Consider the following 25207-nt stretch of genomic DNA (forward strand, 5'->3'; position numbering starts at 1 on the left):
TTCCTTTTTTGAACTGCACTTGCACACAAACCACCCTCCATGGTAACCTCCTGCACCTTTCTCTTCTCACCCATTGCAGCTATGCAACCATTTCACTTTCCATCCAATTATAGTCATCCTACGACTCCCATATTGCATTGCCATTTTTACCTCCACTTTCATCTTCACCCCATTTCCACAAGTACCACTCTCTCCTTACTTTTGGTAACCCACTTTTGCAACTCTCATTTTCACTTTTGCCCCATTTCCCCCACCTTTCTCCTGCTTTCATTTTCAACTCCCTCTTGCACAAATCACCCCATTTTCATGCCACCTGCTCTCGTATTCTGCAGCCCACCTTTGAACATACACTATGTTATCACATTTGTCCCTTTTCCCTCCCTTCCCCCTCCGTTTTCCAACTTTCTTTGTGCACAGACCACCTCAATGCTGTCTCCTATTTTGCGGTCCCCTTTGCATGCGCGCGCACACACACGCATACACACACACACACACACACACACACACACACTATGATGATGTATGTTGTTGCATTTTTAGGATGAATAGAATCTTAAGACCAGAGTCTGTTAGTTGGCTTGTTCAATTACGAAAGGTTAATTTCAGTTAATGGATGCTGTACATATAAGGGTCTTTGCTTGTTAATTAAATATTTGTTCTAAATTACTACATTCAATGTGGAACTTCATATTGAAGAGAACACATGGTACTAGGAGTGAAATGCATAATGTGAAATATAATGTGGAAGCTGTGCTATTTTTCTAGAAAAAGAGGTGCCGGAGCTCACCACAACTTTCTCCCTTGTTCTCTTAGAATGGCAATGGTGCCCAACTGAGAGGTGCCGGAACTGAGCTCCAGCAAGTTCCAGCTGGAAAAAAGCCCTGTGTGGATGGCACCATGAAATATTTCAGGACTCCACACCCTTTACTACTCTCACATGAGGCAGCTGAGGAACAGAAGAGGGAGAGTTTCTTTTTTGTGCCCATCTCTCCTATTTCTCCTTGCTAAACCTTTTTTAAAAAACCAAACCAATCTGAGTGTCCCTCGATCCCTCCTTTATTCAGACATCTACCATTGTTTAAAACAACCACTTTTGCCCTCTCAGTGGGGAAGCTGTCACACCCAGAGGGAGATCCTCCCCCCCCCCGGCACCCTTCAAGGCCTTTCCTACCCCCTCAAGTTATTTCCTACAGACATGAGTTCCCTCCTTTTTGTTCCTGTCCCACACCCATTAGTACCTTGGGAAACAACCAATGAAAGCAGCACAGTGACAGTAAACATTGCACAAAGAGAGAAAAATCTAGTGTATTTCCATAAGACATAGTTCATGACTAGTAAAAAATAGTAGGTGGGAAAAAGCCCTAGAATCTCACTGTTCAGGGCTCAGCTTCACCCGCAACCTCACCCATGTCTCCCTCTTTTCATATCTCTCCATACATTATTTCTCAACTCACCTCGGCTTTCCCTTCCACAGATAAGATATGCTCCATGTTTGCTGAATTGTACCTTTTCCTCAATTAGCTTTGACTACAGCAGTAGGGCTGTTGTGTTTGCCTGATCTTCTCAGGAGGGTGCTTACTTCTCTCTAAGTTCTCTCCAAATGGGGGCTGTAGCCACCTCGGCTTCCCATTCCGGGGTCTCTTAGCTTATGTGTTGCATGTGAACCAAATTAGACATGAGGATGGTTGACATGTGTTTCTTGTTATGTGCCTTCCCTGGTGAGTACTTGACTAGCAAAAGCAGTGAGGGCTAACACCAGACCTTCTCAGTTCCATGTGCAGTTGTTTTATGTGGTGGACCACTGGACCACTACAGTTTGCACCATGTTACTGGGTAGTGAAGTATTCTTACTGTGGACTGGAATCACCCACCTAGGCCAAATCCTGCCCATCCATGGCCTATCTATCTAGACAGGAATGCCATAAAGAGCTTCCTGTTTGGCTAGGATTTGGCCAAATCAACATTGGTCTTTCTGGCTCTAGTGGGTTTCTTGGCTTTCATTCATTGGTTCACATCCTGGATCATCTCTGGCAACCTTGTGTGGTTCAACCAACACCAACAATGGAAGAGATGTACTGGTCCATCTCTCTCCCCCCCCCCCTGTACCTTACCTGTTCTCACTTGATTTCTCCATCCATGTTACTCCATTCCCAGCTTGCTTCTGGTGTTTGGAAGGGAGCCAACTTTGGGGAAGGAAAGCCATCCATATCTGTCCCCTTAAAGGCAAGCTTACCTAATTTGCACTTTCTGAAACAATATGTAAACTGAAACAGAGCCTTCCCTCAAAATTTACACTTCTCCAAATTTTGCAATCTGGTTCTCCATTCAAGTGATATGTGTCAAAATGTCTTTATTGGGGCAAAGTGTGCATAAACATGCATATATGGGGGAGGGAATAAAAATTAGAAAAGTCATTGCATTAGGTGAAATTGCTTTGCAAATTTATACATATTAGGCAAGGTTGCATACATAGGAAATTCACACTAAAATACTGATGAATTTTCATTAATACTCTTTTGGGAGGGGGGTGCAATCTGATGAAGAAATATGGAGAACTGAACTCAAACTGAGAGAAATCCAAACCAACAGATTCAACTTTCTCTTGCCTTCCCTCTTTGGATATTCCAACTCTTGTGTGTTTTGGATAGGGGATACTACCAGCGCTACCTGGAGATGCCAGTGATTGAACCTTTTGCATGTGAAGCAGATGTTCTACCACTGAACTCAGTATGGCTCTTCCCTTGTATCTGATGGAAAAACAGTTACACAGATTAGCTTTTCTTTTGTTCAGTCTGAATGTTGCACCTGTATTAGGTACTTAGGACATAATATATTGGCAATATATAAATGTGCAAATTTGCCTGGGCACATTGCCCAGAACTGTGTACCACATACCACTAGATGGCAGGAGTTTTGTTAGGGCAGCAACAATATTATTGGTCTGTGAGGTAAAACATACCTCCTCCCAGATCTTGGACCACATTTTGGAGAAGAGGAAACAGGGAAATTGACTGCCTTTTATACATGGTATTACAAGAATGGGGAAGGCAATGTGAGGGATGCATTTTAGTGCCGTCACAGACACACACTGGACAGCTTATCTTTCCAGCACCACCCACTTCCCTGAAACTACAATGAGCGTGATGCTCCATGACAGGAATGAGGATCCTCAGGGCTGGAAGCCAAGTGTGGCTCCCCAAGACTTTCAATCTGGCCCTTGGGAGTCTCCTCAGGCCCCCGCTTCCTATCCCCTTACTGACCCTGCTTTGCACTTTCCTTGAGCATTTGCCCTAGTTGGAATGAGTCCTTGCACTCTGATAATGCTTCTTCCTTGCTGCATTGGAAGGTACAGAGGAGTTTACAAGTATGTGTAGAAATTAGCCTTCTTACTGACAACCAGTCCAGGAGGTGGCACTGCCTGTAAGCTTCCACCTCCTTAGTCTTGGTGTGGCCCTACAACTCAGCAAGGGAGGGGGAGGAGGAGGATGGGGAGAAAACTACTGCAAGTTGGCTCTGCTTGTCTTTGGCTCTGGCTTCAGCTACTGTCAGGCTTGCTGTCTTCTGCCCTACCAGTCCCAATGGGCACCAGCCACCACTGCCAGTGTGCAAAGGTAAAATCCACACATTTGCTCTGCCCACTATTGCTCTGGCCCTGCCCACCCCTAGCATGTGGCTCTCAGATGGTTGCTCAGTAAAAAAGAATAATAAATAAATACAATCCCTTGGGTTGGAAAAAAAAGTTCCCTTCCCCCTGCTCTAGGACTCCAGGACGCTTCTCTGGTGCATCTGGTTACACTGAGACAGCAATGAAATTAAATGCAGTCTGGAAAAGTTCCCATCCCCTTTTGTGAAAAGGATGGAAACTTTTCAAGACTGCACTGCATTTAAAAGGGGGGGGGGGTGTTTTTCTGCCTCATTCTCTGGATACTTTATTATTTCTTTAGAATAACAGTGGCTGTATGGTTGAGCTTGCCTGAGCATTATGAGGTGGCTGTGAGTGGTTTTTCCTCTTTCCATTAATCTCTGCAGTCTGCTGGCTCCTCAGCTGTCCACAGTTCCTGATCCCTAAAAGGTCCCATTAAGGGAAAAATTGCCTCATGGCATAATTCTTTGGGTTTCAGTTGAAAAGTGGCAAATGGGACGACCCGAGATTGGTGCACTTGCTGATTTTCTTTTAAGAGAGAGGTGATTTTAAACAAAACAAAACAAAAACAACATTTTTAAAAGATCAGGCTTCTTTAGTGGAAGCCACGTGCTCTAAATATGCTTTAAGTGTGTGGTGTGGATGTGACCTCTATCATTTTATGAGTCTTCATCTTCTGAAATATCATGTATCCCTAAGGGCATGGCACAGCGTTGTGGCATCTTTCAGAACACTTTCAAAGCTTTGCTAATTTTTGCATATGTACTAACCAAGGTTTGTAAAGCATTCCTTAAATCAAGAGTTTTCACAATCCCTTCTCCCTGGTCAATATTAACAGTCTTGTTGGGAGACTGACAGTTGTACAAACCTCTGGCACTGTTAAAAAAACCCATTGTTCTGGTTAGTGTATGTAATGTAGATAATTAGATTTAAAAAAAAAAAAAAAAAAAGGAGTCTGTAGGCAGAAAAACAACTGTACCCTGTCAACCATCAACCGTTAAAAATAACTGACAGGATGCACCTGACTGTAAAAGGAGTATGCCCACGCCTTTTGAGAGGAAAGAAAGAAAAGTAACAGAAGGGGAAGGGGAAGCCCTGTGCAACGCATTATGCATTCATAATGCATGTGGACTTCCTCACATATTGTTTGTATGTGGGTGAGGAGGTGGGTGGACCAATGGACGAAAAGATACAGAGACAGCCAGACTGGCAGTCAGATAGACAGATAGATAGATAGATAGATAGATAGATAGATAGATAGACAGACAGACAGACGGAGGCATAATAGAGGTATAATTAATTTTACATCGTGTGGAGAAAGGGGATAGAGAAAAGTATCTCTCTCTTAACACTGGAACAGATAGGTAGCCGTGTTGGTCTGCCATGGTCAAAACAAAATAAAAAAATTCCTTCCAGTAGCACCTTAAAGACCAACTGAGTTAGTTCTAGGTATGAGCTTTCGTGTGCATGCACACTTCTTCAGATACACTGAAACAGAAGTCACCGGACCTTTCTATATAGTGAGAAGGTGGGGAGGGGTATTACTCAGAAGGGTGGTGGGAATGGGTGATTGGCAGATAGCTGCGATGAGCCTGTTGACGACTCTTAACGACTGCAATAGGTCTAACAGGAAAAAGCAAGGGGTGAGAAGGTGAAAAATGGCTTTGTCATGTATAATGAGATAAGAATCCAATGTCTTTGTTCAAACCAGGTCTCTCTATAGTTTTAAGTTTGGTGATAAGTTGCAATTCAGCAGCTTCTCTTTCCAGTCTCCAATTCTACAGACAGAGACTCTCACCTAAGAGATCTACAGCAAACCTTTTTAGAACTAAAATACCCAACAGATGAAGTTAGACAACAGATCAACAGAGCCAGACTGATACCCAGAGAGAACTTGCTGCAAGACAGACCCAAAAAAGAAAATAACAGAACACCTCTAGTCATCACATACAGCTCCCAAGTTAAAACAGTACAACGCATCATCAGAGATCTACAACCTCTCCTGGACAATGACAGTTCTCTTTCTCAAGCTCTGGGAGGAAGACCTTTCATTGCCTACAGACAGCCACCCAGTCTTAAACAACTCCTAACCCACAATAATACTACAACCAGACCTAACACGGACACTGGCACCAGAGCCTGCAATAAACCCAGATGCCAACTTTGCTGCCACATACACCCGGACAACACCATTACTGGCCCCAACAACATCACACATACCATCTCGGGACTATTTAATTGCTCATCGTCTAACATTGTGTATGCCATAAAATGCCAACAGTGTCCTTCAGCTCTCTATATTGGACAAACAGGCCAGACCTTACGCCAAAGAATAAACGGACATAAATCCGACATCAGGAACCACAAGACAGAAAAACCAGTAGGAGAACACTTCAATCTCCCAGGACATTCTATACAAGATCTCAAAGTAGCTGTTCTATTACAAAGGAATTTCAGAAATAGACTGGAAAGAGAAGCTGCTGAATTGCAACTTATCACCAAACTTAAAACTATAGAGAGACCTGGTTTGAACAAAGACATTGGATTCTTATCTCATTATACATGACAAAGCCATTTTTCACCTTCTCACCCCTTGCTTTTTCCTGTTAGACCTATTGCAGTCGTTAAGAGTCGTCAACAGGCTCATCGCAGCTATCTGCCAATCACCCATTCCCACCACCCTTCTGAGTAATACCCCTCCCCACCTTCTCACTATATAGAAAGGTCCGGTGACTTCTGTTTCAGTGTATCTGAAGAAGTGTGCATGCACACGAAAGCTCATACCTAGAACTAACTCAGTTGGTCTTTAAGGTGCTACTGGAAGGAATTTTTTTATTTTGTTTTAACACTGGAAATTAGGGACATCCAATGAAGATGACGAGATGGCTGGACAGTGTCCTTGAAGCTACCAGCATGAGTCTGACCAAACTGTGGGAGGCAGTGGAAGACAGGAGTGCCTGGCGTGCTCTGGTCCATGGGGTCACGAAGAGTCGGACACGACTAAATGACTAAACAACAACAACAACAACAATGAAGATGAATCTTGGAAGGTTGAGGACAGACAAAAGGAAGTACTTCTTCACACAGTGCTTAGCTAAGCTATAGATTTTGCTCCCACAAGAGGCAGTGATTGCTACCAGCTTGGAGGGCTTAGACAAATTCATGGCACATGAGGCCAGCAGCAGCTACTAATCACAACTACTACGTTCTTCCTCCACTGTGAGAGGCAGTATGCTTCTGAATACCAGTTGCTGAGAATCACAAGCTGGGAGAGAACTGTTGTACTCAAGTTCTGCTTGCAAGTTTGCCATAGGCATCTGGTTGGCCAGTGTGAGAACAGGATGCAGGACCAGAGGCACCATTGGCCTGATCCAGCACATTTTTCTTATGATTGGACTTCTTCAGGTGCCCTCATGGAATAAAAAAGTGATGAGGGAGGTGAAATCAAAATGTTTTGCTATATCATACCCTCCAACATATCCCAGAGGTAAACCGAGACTCGTGTCTTTCAGGGCCACGATGTTGTGTGAGATCTGTGTGACTTTCACAGAGTTGTTACTTGGTCTCAATTTATTATAAAAAAGTATTTATTGTATACGCTGCTGTCCTCAAGGCAGCTTACCAAGATATTCAAAATCAAAACACAATCAAATTAGGGAGGGCACGGCTCACTGGAGAGCCAGTGTGGTGTAGTGGTTAAGTGCGATAGACTCGTAATCTGGGGAACCGGGTTCACGTCTCCGCTCCTCCACATGCAGCTGCTGGGGGACCTTGGGTCAGTCACACTTCTTTGAAGTCTCTCAGCCCCGCTCACCTCACAGAGTGTTTGTTGTGGGGGAGGAAGGGAAAGGAGAATGTTAGCCGCTTTGAGACTCCTTTGGGTAGTGATAAAGCGGGATATCAAATCCAAACTCCTCCTCCTCCTCCTCCTCCTCCTCCTCCTCCTCCTCCTCCTCCTCTTCTTCTTCTTTTTCTTCTTCTTCTTCTTCTTCTTCTTCTTCTTGTTGTTGTTGTTGTTGTTGTTGTTGTTGTTGTTGTTGTTGTTTTTCTCACAAGCCTCCCAGTTGTGTAGAGTTTCAGCAAGTGAAGCCTCTGTGTCACTCCTGTTAAACGTCCAGGACACCCCTGTCCTCTTTCGCCTCCCCAAATCAAATATTAAAAACCACAGGAAAATAAAAAGGCAATAAATAACAAATAACAAGGCGCTCAGCTGACAATTAACCACCCCACCTCATATAAAAACAGCAAATCTGTCCATTAAAGGGGGATCAAGGCTCCTGAGGGGCCATAAAGGCCATTACAGTATTACAAAGATTACTTCTTAAGAGGGAACAAGTTGCCTAGGAGAACTGTAGCTGAGGCAAAGCAAGTGTGGAGCTCATAAGAAACCAGGCTGAAAGCCCCCATGATACAGTGGGATATATAAAGTATAATAAACACTAACTGGAAGTAAAGGTTTAGTGTGTTTGTGGCAAGTTTCTCTTAGTTATAAAAAGCAGTGCATCTGTGAAGGTACTTTGTTTCTGTGGTTAAGGATATATAGGCTGTTGTGGGCAAAGGGGCCAACCATAGGGGGCCCTAAGGGCCCAGGCACCTACAATTTTTTTGTGGGTGCTCAGCACCCACAGTGCGGGCTCTGATGTGACTGCCAGGCAAAAACGTTCCTTTTTAAACAGGCCTTTGGTTGATTTGATTGACATCTTATGTCCATTTAAAATGTGGAGGTTTTTTGTGGGGGGAGGGGTGTTACAGGGTTGTTGTTTTTATTTTGTTTATATATACAGTGGTACCTCAGGTTACAGACACTTCAGGTTACAGATTCCGCTAACCCAGAAATAGTACCTCGGGTTAAGAACTTTGCTTCAAGATGAGAACAGAAATCATCGGTGGCAGCAGGAGGCCCCATTAGCTAAAGTGGTACCTCAGGTTAAGAACAGTTTCAGGTTAAGAATGGACCTCCAGAACAAATTAAGTTCTTAACCTGAGGTACCACTTTATTGTAGTTTTTATGTTTATCTTTTCTGTGTACAACCCTGAGACCTCCGGGTATAGGGCAGTATATAAATTCAAAAAACAAACAAACAAACAAACAAACAAACACAAACATAATAGGGATGTGACATGGGCAGGGAATGAGGCAGAACTAGCAATCCATGTCCTTCCTCCCCATCATAGCAATCTTTGGGGTGTTGAGAGGATGGCGAAATAAGGCTTACGTTTTTGTTGAGCAGTGGTGAAGAGAACACAGTACTCTTGCCTTTTTTCCTTAAAACTGTTATTTTATTCATGTATGTACATGTTTGTGTACACAATTATGCAGATATAATCAACGAATCTACAAATAAAATGCATATGTTTCACAGGGAACATTCCCAATGGAAATCAGTAGGATTTGCTTCTGAGGAAAGGGCCATAACCTTGGCCGGCATACTTTTTTAAAACTAGGTGACTACCTTATTTATTCTCCAAATGTCATAGTATCATAAGATCATAGAATTGTAGAGTTGGAAGGGACCACAAGGGTCATCTAGTCCAACCCCCTGCAGTGTAGGAATATTTTGCCCAGTGTGGGGCTTGAACCCACAACCCTGAAATTAAGAGTCTCGTGCTCTATCAGCTGAGCTAGTCTCCCACACAGAACTGCAGAAGCTGCTGTATGGGGGTTGGCAGGCGATGGGCTGCAGCCTAGTGGTGGAGCCTCAGCTTTGCATATAGAAAACCTCATAATAAATCCCTGAGCTCTCCAAGTAGGAATGAGAAAGAACTCTGCCTGTAATCCTGGAGAGCTGCTGCAGTCAGTGTTGATGATACTGAGCTAGTTTTCTATCTTGCTTTATCAGGGAAAGTGTCATAGCTGAACATACGTTCAGTCACTGGCATCTCCAGGTATGAGTTAGAATAAAGATTCCTGCTTGAGACACTGGGCTGGATGAACTTGCGGTCTGAGTCACTATAAAGACAGCTCTGTCTTTAGACAGTTCTTGTGCTCTTTGGTTGACAAAAACCCTACTTGGCTGTTTTCCCTTATACAATTAACAATAAGTTAGGTGAGGCAGAGCCCCCCCACACTTTTCACATACTGGCAGTGGCGTAGCGTGGGGGGTGCCAGGGGTGCCGGCCGCACCGGGCGCAACTTGGGCAGGGGCGCACTCGCACTAGCAGCTCTCTGCCCCTACTAAAATCCACTGGTTAGGGAGCCCGCGCTCGCTCGGCTTGGCGAGGAGGTCGCAGAAGGGGGAGAGCAAAGCCTTCTGCCGCTGGCAAAAAAAGGAGAGGAAGCCGGGCGGGCGGGCGGGCTGGCTGGCTCGCGGGGGTCTGGCTGCGCCTGCTGCTGCCGTTGCCGCTGCTGCCGGGCTTTGACAGCTTGGCGAAGCGGAGGGAGAGGTAATTGCGTCTCTCTTTCCACTGGCCGCCTGGGTAGTGAGCCGAGCGGAGCAGGGAGTCTGGCGAGGGGGCGGGAAGAGACTTTCCCCCCTTTTTCCCACCTCGCCTGGTCAAAAAGGAGAGCGGAGTCTCCTCAGGGTGCCCTCAGGCAGGGCAGGGCAAGGCAAGCAGAGCGAGGAGGAGAGAGAGGGGAAGGGGGGGGGAGCAGCCAGGAAACGACGCGGTGTGGAGGGGGAATCAATTAAGGAGAGAAGCCTCGCTGCTGCTGCTGCTTGGGAGAGTAAATTACTGTACTTGCCTTGCCCCGGGTTAGGGGGCGCAAATTATTTGCCTTGCCCCGGGTTGGGGGGCGCAAATTACTTGCCTTGCCCCGGGTGCTGATAACCCACGCTACGCCGCTGCATACTGGGGACATGCCTGTTGAAATGACACCGTCAAGTTTTGTAGGATATTCTTCTCTTTCAGTCTCCCCCTTGGTGTCAATGGCGTAGCGTGAGTTTCCAGTTCCCATGGCCACATGGAGGGGGTGGGGGTGGGGAGGGGAAGGAAACGAACGGAGTATGCATGCACATTCAACTGCGTAAGGGCATCCGCGTCACCCAGGAGATTGCAGCCACAGAGATAAAAAAAGAAGAGTCATTCTGTTGTATAGAGAGGTCACTTTCTGGTTCACATGGAGAATTCCTTTTCAATGGACCCCAGAGACAGAAGCGCTCACCTGTATTGAGGCAACACCGGGTGTTGAAATTGTGCACTCCTAAGAATTTTGAGCCCAGGGCGGTCCTCTCCATGCTATGCGTGGAATCCAGACTGCACAAGATGATACAAAGTGAGATGGACGAGTCATGTGGCTCTGTATACAGCTTCTGACTATGGTTCCTTGAATGATTAGAAGTCCAACTTTTTTTATTCCTTAACAGAAGAAGCACTTTCTCTGCTCATCAGACGACTCCTGATGGCCAAGCTGCTGTGTCTTGACACCTGACCCTTGAATTCTGATGTTGTGAAGAAATAGAGGATTGGATCTAAGCAACAGTTAAGACTTGCAAGGCTTAAGCAGAAAGGGTGCAGGTGCAGGATAAACCAGTGTGCGGAGCAGTCTCTGATAACGTCCTCTTTCACCATCATATAGAAGAAAAACACAATGTGATATGGCGTGAAACACACGAAGAAGACAATGGCACACGTAGCAACCATCCGTAGTGCCTTCTGCTTCTCAGTAGTGTTTTGCAGAGAGATATGGCATTCTTGGAGGGAAGCTTTTGTCTTCCAAGTGCAGTAGACAATGGTGACGAGAGGGGTCAAAAACCCAACAATTTCAGCCACCAGCACCAGCAGGACTGAGCTGACATGGCTGCCTATTTTCTTGACACCAAGGTCGGTAAAGCAAGTATCATTGCTGTTCAAACTTCTCATCAGTGGAAACGGCAAGCAAGCAGCTCCAACAAAGATCCACACAGCAACACATATGGCCACGTCATACCTCCGTTTCCACCCTTTGGCCCTGAATGGATGGAGAAGGAAGAGGTACCTTTGAACGCTGATGCACGTAAGGAAGCAAATGCTGGCGTACATGTTAAGATACTTCAGATAGAAGCAGAGCTGGCAGAGGAAGGTTCCAAATGGCCACTTGTAGTTGATGTAATAATATATCCGCAGAGGCAAGGAAAGGACTTGAATGAGGTCAGCAGTGGCCAAATTAACCATGAAGATTATGTTTTTGTTTTGCTTGCTGATGAAGCGGCATAAAATCCACAGGGCTATGCTGTTGGTCAGGAGGCCTGGGATGAAAACGATGGTGTATGTCGCTGCATAAAGGGAATGCTGGAACTCTTTTCTGGGTTCTGTGCAATTGTCTGTTGCACTAAAGCTCTGCAGCAGCAGCACAGCTGCACTCCCATTAGAGGCAAAGTGAGATGAAAGGGGCACTTCTTTGGAAATATTTACCCTGTTTTTAAAAAAACAGAAGCAAAAACAAGTAGTGTAAGGTTTCCTTTTTTCATTATTGCGAAAAGACACAGTATTGTCTTTGCTTTGATTTACAATGCTTTAAAAAGCATTGGACTAATACTCAGTCATACTGACCAGGGAAAGTTTGACCACAGTACAGTAGATCATATATTGGTTTATTCAAGACTGAATTATTGCAATGAACTTTATGTGGGGATTCCCTTGTATTTGATTCAGAAGCAGCAGTTAGTGCAGAATTCTGCAGCAAAATGACTGGCAGTACATGTGCCCCCTCCCCTGCAGATTCACACAGAGAAGGACCAATGAAACTCTGTTTTTGGCGGGGGGGTAACCTGAGATTATACTGGTAAAATGGGAGGGGTGTCCCTAGATATTGCTGCAATTTTACTCACCTCTTTGTATTGCTGCAAATCTTATTTGCACTGTAAACAAAAACAACTGATTCCTGGTCTGTTTCCACCCACGGAAATAACTCTTGCACATAACCAATTCTCAGCTATTGTCTCCTGCAATTGCTCAACTGATTCCCTCTTAGCCTCTTTCATCACTTTTCCTTTGAATCCTCACCTAGTTGTGTGTTCATATGTTTTCACTAAGTCACTCAGAAATTTAGTAAAAAACACACGACAACAACTGATTTCTAGCTTCAATTTTACATGAAGATGTCTCTGGAGAAAATAAAGCTTAATGCAGTTTACAAAAGGACTCTGGGTTTTCTCCATCCTTGGAGAATTAAATCAGTGCTTCTAATGTAATTAGGGTTGGCCCAGAAGATCAATAGCATATGTAGGTTGCTGGCAAAGTAGTTGTGTCAGTGGCTGACACAGGATTGGCCCTACCATTTAGGCAGAGTGAAGAAGCTGCCTCGGGCGGCAGGTGCAGGTGGCAGGTGTAGGGGTGGGGATGGAGCTGAGTGTGCCTTGTGGCAGGCACTGCACCCCCAAAGTTAGCCTCATGTCCTCAGGTGTGGTAGAGGGTGCTGTCTCAGTGCCAGTGCTGAAGGAAGATTCACTTGCCAGTCTGGTCAGCTTCAGTACATGGAATTGTGTACATCAGGCAGCCTAATGTCTTGGGCTGACCCTGCTGACCCTTGTTTCTCTCTGGGCATTCAGCCTGTTCACATATGAAATGAAGTGAGGTAGGAGGGGCTTCCTTTAGCACAGATGTATCCAGCCTGCGGGCCAGATCCTTACCTTCACTAGCCTGCACAGGCCAAATTCAACAGATGGGCAGGTTTGCCCTCCTGTCTATCACCTGATGTCACAATAGCATCAGCTGCCTGCACGTAGGCAAACAGCTGCTTATTAGGGCTCGGAAACAAGTCACATATGACAACCTTAATGGTCAACCGCTTGCTGCTTGCAAAGAGCATTGCACAGAGCTTTTGCAACCACCAACAACCAGCTGGTCGTTATTAGGAATTGCAAAGTGCTGTGTGTAGGGCATTGCATAGAACTATGCAGGTGCTGATGTTTGGCTGATTGCAAAACATCTGCAGCCCAACTACATCTTCATTTGTTTCATATCTGATTCCATATATGATGTCAGGTATAGGGAAGTTTGGTGTGGCTTTTCAAAAATGACCAGGCAGGCCAAACAAGGAGCCCTAGAGGGGCTAATTAAGGCTGCAGGTTCCCTACTGTTGTTTTAACTGAAAAGGAGCAGATGGAAGAAGTACATTGATCCCCATGCCCACTAACAACTTACCTCCACACAGTTCATTGTACTAGGACCTAGAATTTAGGTACTTTCCCCTCAGTCCTCATTCAATTACTAAGGTTGAGAAGGGAGAGGAGTGCTTGGAGCAGCGCCCTATAGTAGGATGTGTTGAGGGGCAGTTGAGGATTTCCCACTTCCTTTTTCTATGATACATACCCATTCCTTCCATGTTAAATGTCAGAAGGATGGGCATGTCAATGATGACTTTAGCACAGGTGTTGTTGGGTACCGCAAATTCCATCATCTCTGACCATTCGTCATGCTTGTCTAAGCTGATGGGAGTTGAAGTCCAACAATATCTGGAGGAGCACAGGGTGGTTGCTCCTGCCTTATCATATGCCTTCAGATAAGTATGCATGTTTAAAGTGAGTGCCCACAGAGTGGAGAAAATGTATAGGTTTAGGAACATTAACAAGTGGCCACAGCATCTGTTTTTCTCTGCGCCTCTCTCTGCTAAGAAAACCATAAGCTGTTCCATGGTTGTTGGATTTATTAGGCAGCCTTCCTGTAAACTGTCAAACAGACTCTCTGCACTGTGGACCAACTTTGTTTGTACAGGTTGTTTTTTAAGAGCTTCCTCAGTCTGTGGCTTCCTTTCTCCAGTAAGTGGGCGTAGGTCTTAAAACAGTAAACAGAGCACTTGTAACTAGTAGCTTTTTCTGTACAGCGGCAGAAATAAGTCATATCTGGACCATGTGCCTTGAAGAATAGGGTCTCCTGCCTGTCTTTCCGCTTTGGGTTTTCCACAAGAATTAGGCTTTAACCGGATTCCAACAATGACGGCACATTCCTGTCAAAGTGTTCTTAGAAATAATACTTTTTAGCTCAGTTGAATTTACTCTCTAGTAGTAGCTAAAACACATTTATGAAACTTAATTTCTGGTGAGGTGTGTGTGTGTGTGTGTGTGTGTGTGAGAGAGAGAGAGAGAGAGAGAGAGAGAGAGAGAGAGAGATTGTGGTGCACATGTGGTTGCAGTGTGCATACTGTTGTGGTGTCTGCATGGTACCCACAATAGTTCCTCCAGGTGGCAAAAATGCCAGTGGGCCAGAAAAGGTTGGCCTAGCAAAATGTAAGTCAGTTTGTGTGGAGGTGTTGTTGTTTTGTTGTTGTGTGTGGGTATTTCTTTTTTAAAAATTCACTTCCTTTCCATTGACCCCAGTTTATTGAAAATAAAAACTGCAGATCTTATGCATGCTTACTTGGAAGTAATTTCATTGAAATCTGGGGACTTTACTTCAGTGGAGGCACAGGAGAGAATTTCCATTCAGTTTGCATATTAAATATGAATTTATCAAATTATCATGTTATGAAACAACATGAGAACTGAAACACAACCATCCTTTGAATATTACACTTATACACACTTTGCAATGCAGTTCTCTAACCAACAAAAGTTATTGTTTTTTAAATGCTTATATCAAGAGAAAGTATGCATCCAAATTCATATATTAGTGAAAATAATATTAAAAATGTATTGTGTAAGGGAGCACTGCTTGCAAAAATATGTTCATTAGTCAAAGCTGCAGACAAATATGAATTTATTAGGAAAAATTCACACTAAATTGCTGCTGAATTTTCATGAGATTTTAAATGAAAATTCACAAACTGATACAGAAATATGGAGAACGGCATTGAAGAGAACAAAAAACTGAAAGAACAGAAATAATAATAACCTGCCCATCTGGCTGGGTTTCCCCAGCCACACTGGGCAGCTGCCAATAGAATATTAAAAACACAATAAAACATCAAACATTAAAAACTTCCCTAAACAGGGCTGCCTTCAGATGTCTTCTAAAAGTCAGATAGTTGTTTATTTCCTTGACATCTGATTTGAGGGCATTCCACAGGGTGGGCGCCACCACCTAGAAGGCCGTCTGCCTAGTTTGGCAGATCCTTCCTTCTCTAATTCAGAGTAAATATGGATGGGCTTGTGCTACTGTTGGCTAGAATGTGGGGCCAGCTGAGACAGCAATGGCTCAAGCGTTAATGAAATAATCCTCAAAAGTGCATTTCTAACATAACCCATAGCTATTAATCTGGTTTAATTGTTCAAATTCCACCTGGCTGGAAGTGGAGAAATAATGTAATTCAGATTTTAGAAGGCAAAGCTCATTACTCTTCCTGGAGATCCCATGCGTAGTTTTTAGGGAAGGGGCCCTTCTGATGGTAGACTCCCATCAGCCTCAGCTTCCAATATTAAATCCTACTCTTCCTATTTATGCAGCCATTTGGAATTTAAAAAAAATCATCAAAACATTTGTGCATATTTCTCCTAATATCCATATTTATGCATGCTGTTTTGACTAATGTAAACTTTTTGAAAGTTATATAATGCAGTTTTTTTTGTTACTTTCATGAATATATTTTATGCACACTGTCACCTAAAACAAATTTTTATAAATATTCTTTGGTCGGAGAATTGCATTGCATACATAGGAGAAATGTGAATTTTGAAGGATATCTGTGTTTTAGTTCTGATAATGTTTCGAAGAGTGCAAATTCAGATAATTCACCTTGAAATGCGAGCTGAATCAAATCTCTCCTCCGTACCTAGTGAAGGCTGCTTTAAGCAGCTGCACATAATGTAGTCGTTCATTTAGGTCCTTACTCACTCTTTCCCAAGGTTTGGCATGGACTGCAACTTCTCTCCCGCCCTCCTTCCCAAAACCACACCCTTTAAGAAGTTTTATAAGCCAAAAGGGCAACTCCCTACATTCACCAACTTTTATAATTGAAATTTGGACTGTGGTGGAGCCAGCCGAGGGAGGGGAGAGGGGCTAATAAGGGATGGATATGAGATGCATTGGGCAATAAATCTATGCCATAAAAGCATGGGGAGGTGCCCTCAGTCATTTTCACATTGAGAACAGTTTCTGGTTAAGTCCAATTCTCCACATTTCTGCATCAGCTTGCAAAGAAAAACACCCAAAACTTCCTCATGAAAATTCACCAGTATTTTATCTGGTGCAATTTTATCCTAATATAAACATTTTTTGGTCTGGACTTAACCAGAAACTATTCTCAATGTGAAAATTGATCAACAAACTGCAGGACCCAGACCTCTTAGATTTGGAGGGTTATGATAATCGATGGGGATGGCACGCATACTTAGCGTAAGATAAAGCAAAAGTTCATAGGAATTTTTCAAACCATGTTATTAGGAAATCCTTAATGACAGTTTGGGAGAAGTATAAAAACCTGCTTGAACCCATGGTTCCCTGGTGGATTGCGCCAAAGGCGGTCAAGAGAAAAAATACCCAGGGACCCTGGCCAACATATAAAGTACTCCTAAAGGAGGATAATAACCAATTGAAATTAAAAAGCTTTGGGGAAATAAGAGAGTGCCTTTTTGACTGGTTTCAATATCACCAATTATTTGAGACATTCAAAATTGACAAACAAAAGGGTTTTTCCACTGAGACCTCTAGATTTGAATTGGATTTGGTGAACTCCAGAATTAAAACACTTTCTAAAGTATACCGACTCCTCCTTGACTGGGAAGTCAAGGAGGAGGAGGTTACAGCGGCTATGATTAAGTGGTCACAGTATTTTGGGTACTCAATAACAAGGAAGCAGTGGGAAAACCTGGAATTTTACAGCCTGTTACTCTCTGAGAGAGAATTTTCTTAAAATGCAGCATCGGTGGTACTTAACCCTCTGTAAATTGTCCAAGATGTTTAAAAATGTCCCAAATAACTGCTGGAGGTGTAAAGAAAAGCCAGGTACTCTATTCCATATGTGGTGGCAGTGTAAAGAAATCAATGTGTTTTGGGAGGACATCCACATAGAACTGGAAAAATGTTAAAGATATCTCTCAACAGGAAACCAGAAGCTTTCCTTTTGGGAATCACAGATTTGGATATTCCTAAAAAGGCTAAAGAGATCTTCTTATATGCTACAGTAACAGCAAGAGTTCTCATTGCGGCAAATTGGAAAAGTGAAAAGTCCCATCAAGATTAGAATGAATTCAAAAATTGGCTGAATACGCGGAATTAGATAGCCTGTCCGAAAAAATAAACCAAAACAGGTATTTATCTCAAAATGGGAAGTTTTAAAAATATATTTGAAAAATAATAATTGTAGTCTAAGGTCATTCACAGTGTTCGAATAATTTCAGTAGCAGTATTAAAGGTAAAGAGACCCCTGACCATTAAGTCCAGTAGTGGACTACTCTGGGGTTGCGGTGCTCATCTCACTTTATTGGCCAAGGGAGCCAGCATACAGTTTCCGGGTCATGTGGCCAGCATGACTAAGCCGCTTCTGGCGAACCAGAGCAGCGCATGGAAATGCCTTTTACCTTCCTGCCAGAGCGGTACCTATTTATCTACTTGCACTTTGGCGTGCTTTTAAACTACTAGGTTGACAGGAGCAGGGACCGAGCAACAGGAGCTCACCCCGTTGCGGGGATTCGAACTGCCTACCTTCTGATTGGCAAGCCCTAGGCTCTGTAGTTTAACCTATGAATGGATCAAAGGATATTAAATTTGAACAAAACTAGTTATGCAATGGCAGTGAACAAAATAATACAGAATCTGTAATAAGGAATAGAAAGGAAGTCTGGTCGATAGAAAAATACCACTTTTATTTTATGTTTTGAAGGTTATTAGTTGATGTATTAATTCTCTTCTTTTTGCTTTGGTGGTGTTGGAAATTTATTTTCTTTTTCTGTATGGTGTATTAATGTGAATGGTATGTGAATGGTATCAATAAAATCTAATAAAAGCAAGCAAACAAACATTTTTATAGGCACTTTTGCCAGATAGACAAGCACCTCTTTACCCTGACTTTTGACATAAGGTGTATATTTTCAGGACCAAACCTTGTTTTTGTAATTGTAAGTTGTTTTAAACTGTTTTAATACTGCATTTTAATGCTGCAACCCACACTGGGATCTTAGGATAAAGAGTGGTTGATAAACAAACAAACAAACAAACAATTTATCCTAATACAATGCATTTCTCTATGCCCTTTTCACTAATTTTTATGCACACTCCCCCCCCCCCATGCATGTATTTTGGACATGCTATGCGTTTGGAGAACTGCATTGCAATATTTGGAGAAGACTGAATTTTGAAGGACCCCTGTGTTTCAGTTTACATATTGTTTCGGAATGTGTGAATTAGGTAAGCTTGCCTTTAAATGTAAACAAAATCAAATTTCTTCACCATCCTTTCTAAGAACTTCCATAAAATAAAATAAAACTGACAGGTAGTACTGCAACATACCCACTCCATTAAGAACATTGCACCCATTGAGTGATGCACCCAAGTCATTTTAGAGGCTGGACTTTTCCAGACGGCACTTCTCTTGAGACGGTTGTGTGTATTGCTTCACTTACATCAAAATGAGGTAAGCCAGCCCTGTGGCATTTGGGGACCCTCTTGCTCATTCAGTTGAGCAGAGTTCTGGACATCTGCCCCACACCATCAAATCCTGCTCTGATAGCACCACTGAATTTGTGTGGCCTTTTAGGATAATTTCACACTTGTTTCTGTGCCTGTGCCTTTTTCTGCTCTCTCTCTCTCTCTCTCTCTTCTGTGAACTTCAGCTTTTTGTTACACTTCAAGTTTTTTGTCACAAGACTTATGCAGGGGAGGAAATTGAGTGTGGCTCCACTCCAGTCTGGCCCCTGCCACCTTCACATTAGCATTTCTGTCTGATACAGCATAAGCCTAAGCACATTTACCTTTTGAAAAAGTGAACCTCAGACCTGGGGCCAAACACGGCCCTCCAGGCCTCTTTGTCCAGCTCTTGAGACTCTTTCTAGACCCACATGCTTCCCCCTACACCTTTCCCAGGTTACATCTCATGCCAGCCCTATCCCACATCCTTTTCAAAGTTTTTCTTAGAAGCTGAAATGTTTCCTTGAACTAGGATAATGCCTCTGGATGGAGGATGGAGAGATGGCTCTGTGTGGGTCACCCTTGTTATCCCACCCACTTTCGTTTCTGGCCCCACTCACTGTTGCCCCTGCAGGGGCCCACTACTGGCATGTTGCCCCCAGAAAGTTCCTCACAGGGAATGTGGCCTTAGGGCTGAAAAAAAATCCTGTCTCTAGCATTAAAGCTTCCCCAAATCCTGGAAGCCTGATCAAATATGCTACAATGCAAATAGCAAGGGCACAGATGTGGTGCCATGCACCATGGGGCAAGGGCAAAAGCATGGCCCTGTTACACCTTTCTGCTTGCTTTCCTTCTTTGCACAAGAAGTACATTTAGCTATGGGGTGTATAGGGTGTTAGAGGAGGTGTAACATCTCTGGTGGGCAACACATCATGTTCCTTCTAGGATAGTTTGTCCACCTTTGGTCCCCACCCTGCACTCTGCTCTCACCTGTGGCTCCTAGAAGCTGTCAGCATGCAACAGCAGCCACACCCTGGGAATGGCTTCTACTGGCTGGCTAAATCAGGTGAGGGTAGCTGGTGCATCTCAAACTCTTGGTAAATTGGGAACTTCCCTGCATGTGAAGACAGACTCTGGCAGACTGAGCAGACAAGACCAATAGTGGGTTCAATGGTCAAGAAGGCGGTTTCTGAACATGTGGTGGCAGGAAGTGAGGGGGAAATGGGGCTCATCAGCCTAGGAAGGTAGCCTATCCAGGAGAAGAAAACTCTGGTCCTAAATCTCTGCTGCCTGGCAGGATATCTTTAGGAGAAGTAAAGGCTAAGGAGTAAACACTACACAAATCTGGAGTGGAGTCCCCAAGGCAGTGGGATGGTGACTTGCTTGTCTTCTTCCACCAACTGCTGCAGCCAAGCTGGTGCCAAATGTATTGCTCTGCTTTTCTGTGGACCACAAAATCACGGCTGAGAGGCCTTTTTTTTTTGTTGTCTGGTCAGTCCAAAACCTCCATACACACTACCAGGGCTTGCACCCCAAAGAGGTCACTTTCGTGTTGCTAATGTAGTGGTTTGAGTTCACCCCCAGAGGCACACTCCATTGTCTCTTGAGATAGATGGATGCCAAAAACAACATTTAGCCAGCAATCCTGTACACCCTTACCTAGGAGTAAGTCCAACTGAAGTCAGCAGGATGTTCTTCTGTGGGCAATAGGATTCCTATGCACATATCTGGGAATAAGCCTCACTGAAAATTGTGGGACCCAAATTTGAGTAAACATGCATAAGAGTGCATTGCCAACCTAAAAATCTAACCTTAAAGCCCTCTCAGCAGTTAGATGGTAGATTTGACCGTTATTTGATCAATACCAGCTGCAAAATGTGAGATAGCTGATAAAAGTGAAGACAAAACAGAATCATTTGCTAATATATCCCACCCACAAAAACCTTCAACCTAGCCATGAATATCACAGCATGAATGATGCTGTTCTAAGCTGTTTCTGAAAGATTCTTAGCATTGTAAATTGGCATATCTCCAGTGCAAGGAAAGCCCCCTGCTGTAAGCCAGCCATACTCAATCAGCTGTGGGAAATCCATGAAAAGGATGTGGGAGATCTATGGCTGGATCTAACATTCTTTTTAGGACTAAAAAGAGCCGTGTGGGAGAGTGGAGAGAGGCAATTTGGATTAGGAATGTGAAGCTACTCTAGGTGATGAAAATTGACTCTTCCATCCTATTTTCCTGATTCAAATCAAAACACACACACACACACACACAGAGAGAGAGAGAGAGAGAGGGAGAGAGAGAGAGAGAGAGAGAGAGAGAGATTGCTCCCTAGAGTTTCAGACTCTGTCCTTTCCCAGCCCTACTTGCAGTTGCTAGGGATTAAACCTAGTGCCTTCTTCATGCAGGACAGATGCTTTACCATCGAGCCACAACCCTTCCCCATATTCTTTAAGGCAGGCCAGCAAAAGTGTATGAGTGTAACCACCAGAAACAAGAATAACTGTTTAAATTTTCAACTGAGGGTGGTGGGATAAAAATAAATAAATAGGCCAGTCTCAGTTTGGGAGTCCAAGGGATCTACGTTCAGCCAGCCAAGTAGCACACATGGTAATGGACCAGATAGGCATCAACAATTATTTCCTATTGTTAAAAAAAGAAGTTTTCTGGGGCAAAACAATGCAGATCTTGCAGATTCATTATCTAAAGCAGAAATGGGTAGCCTGTTCTCCCTCAAGGTCAGGCATCCCCAAACTTGGCCCTCCAGATGTTTTGGGACTACAATTCCCACCATCCCTGACCACTGGTCCTGTTAGCTAGGGATGATAAGAGTTGTAGTCCCAAAACATCTGGAGGGCCAAGTTTTGGGGGTGCCTGCTCTAGGTGTTGCCACATCACCTAACCCTCTCTGACCATTGGCCCTGCAGGCTGGGTCTGAAGGAGCCCAACAACATCTGGAGGGCCACAGGTTCCCAATCCGTGATCTGAAGTTTAAACTGCATGGAGGGACAACTCTGGATTCTCTTTTGCTCTGTTACATTGTCGTAGGAGGGTTTTCCAAACACAGAGTGACATATTTGATTTGTTAAGACCTAAGAGAACCTTACACTGTCACCAGCATGGTCATTTCTCAGTCTGTCACCTATGTTAAAGTTGCATTCAATTCAAGCTTATCCAGCTATTCGGTGGTTTAAAAGGCAAATGATTAAACAACTAATCAATTAACAGTAGGAATGGAAGAGAATTTCAGTTCAGTACATATTTGAAGCCAAATCTATCAGCTTTGCGCTTTCCAAAACAATATGTGAACTGAAGCACAGCTATCCATCGAAATATGCAATTACTCACATTTTGTGATGCAATTCGCCAAGCAAGCAATGCTTACCAAAAATGCATATTTTATGGGGAAATGTGCATAAACATGTCAATATTAGTAAGACTAGCATACAAAAATGCATTGCATTAGGGGAAATTGCTTGCAAAAATGTGGACGTTAGTCAAAACCGCCTATGAAAATGTTTTTAATAAAAGACATTTGCACTAAAATGCTGGTGAAGTCTCATGAGGTTTTTTAAAAAATAAAATAAAATGCAAAATGTGGAGAACTGAATTTCAGATTGGAAACATTATATATGCATAGAACCAAAATTGGGAGATCTTTCCATCCCTAATCAACAGCTTTAAGTGTTTTCAGAAGAATAATTTATATTAGTCATTTCATGCTTTCTACTGTTTTGCAGGCATACAGACTAGTTGCCCAAAGGGCGATAGAACAATAGAGTTGGAGATCACCTCAAACATAAGATAATCTACCCCTGCCCCAGGGTAAAGGAAACCCACAGCTACAGCATCCCTGACAGGTACATATCTAGACTCTGCTGAAAAACCTTCTGAGAACGTTAATCACCTTCTGAAGAAATTTTAATCCTGCCGATGAGAGATGTTTAGTGAAAACTAGAGACAGGAGAGAAATTTTATTCTGTTACATTTAAAGATGAATCTACTTATTTTGCACTTTCTGAAACAATATGAGAACCTAAAGATATCCACCCTTCAAAATTCAAATTTTTAATGCCATTCTCCAGACAAGCTGCAAATATAAAATTTATATGCCAGGGTAAAGTGTGCACAGAAGTGCATATATTAGTGAAAATAACATACCAAAAATGCATTACATCAGGGGAACTTGCTCTGCCAAAATGTGCACATTGGGTAAACTTGCATGCAAGAAAAATGTGAATTTTAGAAATTTGCAATAAAATGAATTTTCATGAGGACTGTTTTTTTTAAAAAAATCACATACTACAGTGTGGACAATTGAACTTCAGATCAGAAAAATGAGAAACTTATAGAAACCAAAATCGAAAGACTTTCCCACCCTGTAATTTGAAATCATTGGTTTGAATCTTATATTCTGGAGTCTGGCTTCAAAAAATGTCCTTTTAGCAATCTTTTGCTGGGCAGAAGCAGTTCTCCTGAAACTCACAGAGGGTGGTGTGGCGAGAACTTTCCTACAGCATGATTCCAAAGCCTTACCTCATTGGAACGTCCCAGTATTAGCAAAAGTAAGCCCTCTGGGAAACTCAGCGTTCTGGCAGCAGTGTTGCACCTTGTTGCTTTCATGTGTGATTAAAACGGAGAAAGGAAGACAGTAGATAGAACTTGCTACAGCCAGGTTAATGCAACAGGAAGTAAAACGCTATGCTACTTCTACCACAGAAGTCTTATTTACATGCAAGAACATCAGTCTGAATCATAGTGTTGCTATGCTGGTTTTATGTAACCAAACAAAGACTGGGACAGATTCTCACAGCCAAAGACCCACCCACCCACATTTATTCTTCGCGACCAATGATTAGGGATGGATGAATTTATCAATCTTGCTTTCTCTCAGTTTCCCAATCTTAAATCCAGTTCTTCTCATTTATGCATCAGCTTATTTTTTTTTCAAACAACCCATTGCACCCTTGCTTGCTCCACTCACCCCCTGCCATTCCCCCACATTAACCCCCAGAGTTTCCCTTCCCATCTTATGCAGCTACTAAGCTTGCTTTCCACTTTCCCAACCCCATTTCTGAAGCCACTTCTCTCTTCTGTTCTGCAGCCCCACTCTGAACCCGTTTTCACCTTCACCACCATGTCCTTGCCTCCCCTCTCCTTGTGTGCAACCACCCATGGTTACTCCTGACCTTCTTCCTCCCCCCCCCATTGCATCACAACTATTAAGCTGCCTTTTCACCACCAGCACAATTATGAAGCCCCCACCCCTCCTATTCCCCAGGCCCTTTCATGCACCAGCTTTCATCTTCGACACCATTCACAAGGCTCTTACTCCCCCTCCCTCTTTTTGCATTCCCTGTTGAAACCACATTTTCACCTTCACACATTTTCAACCTCCATCCCCTCCTTACTTTTCTCAGCTACTTTTCCCTTACACACAGATCACCCCTCATTTCCATGCCTTGTATTCTCTTCTATTGCACAGTCTCATTTGTGCATGCACACACCATGATATTGATGATATCTAGGCTGGATTACTGTAATGTACTCTGTGTGGGGCTTGCTCCAGAAACTGTAGTTAGTGCAGAATGCTGCAGCAAGGTTGTTGGCAGGAATAAGATTCTATCAGTGTAAGCATGTTACCTATGCTCAGAGATCTGCACTTGCTTGCCTGCTGCCAGGCCATTTGTTTCCAAGCCATGTTCAATGTGCTACTATTAGTGTGGGCAAATAATTTCAGTAGGAATCAATGTATATCCTAATTCTGATTAAATTATTTAATTGCCACTTCTGTAGTCAAAATAGCAACATGCAAGAGGAAGGCATGAGTAGACTTGACGTATCACAGAGATGTGCACAAGTACCAAAAATATATATTGGGAAGTAAAACCTTAGTGGGTAGAGGGAAGTGGAATCCAAAATAGTCCAAAGAGGTCTAAGCTTAGTGCCCACAAAACTTTGTATGACTGTGTTGAGGAAGAAAGAATCCTGCATGGGAGGAAGAATGGAAGGGGAAGTGTTATGTACTGAGTTGAATAGGATCCAAAATGCAGCAGTCTGATTGGTCCTAGAACAATAGCATTCAGAATGCAGCAGTCTGATTGGTCCACAGGAGCCACCCAATCCAGCTCCAGGTGGAAGTGAATC

At 43.4% G+C, this 25207-nt stretch overlaps 1 protein-coding gene across 1 annotated transcript; it reads right to left on the bottom strand.

The window, feature by feature from the left end:
• Positions 1–10434: 10434 nt before the first annotated feature.
• P2RY10 (P2Y receptor family member 10) lies at positions 10435–23732 on the bottom strand. The gene is made up of 2 exons (XM_081848129.1): positions 23597–23732; positions 10435–11975 (listed from the first exon to the last, which is right to left on the bottom strand). Exons 1-2 carry the CDS (start codon positions 23599–23601, stop codon positions 10934–10936), a joined length of 1047 nt encoding a protein of 348 aa, XP_081704255.1. The 5' UTR covers positions 23602–23732; the 3' UTR covers positions 10435–10933.
• Positions 23733–25207: the final 1475 nt, after the last annotated feature.

This window comes from Podarcis erhardii (genome assembly GCF_964252035.2).
Source record: "Podarcis erhardii genome assembly, chromosome: Z".
Classification (NCBI taxonomy): Eukaryota; Metazoa; Chordata; class Lepidosauria; order Squamata; family Lacertidae; genus Podarcis; species Podarcis erhardii.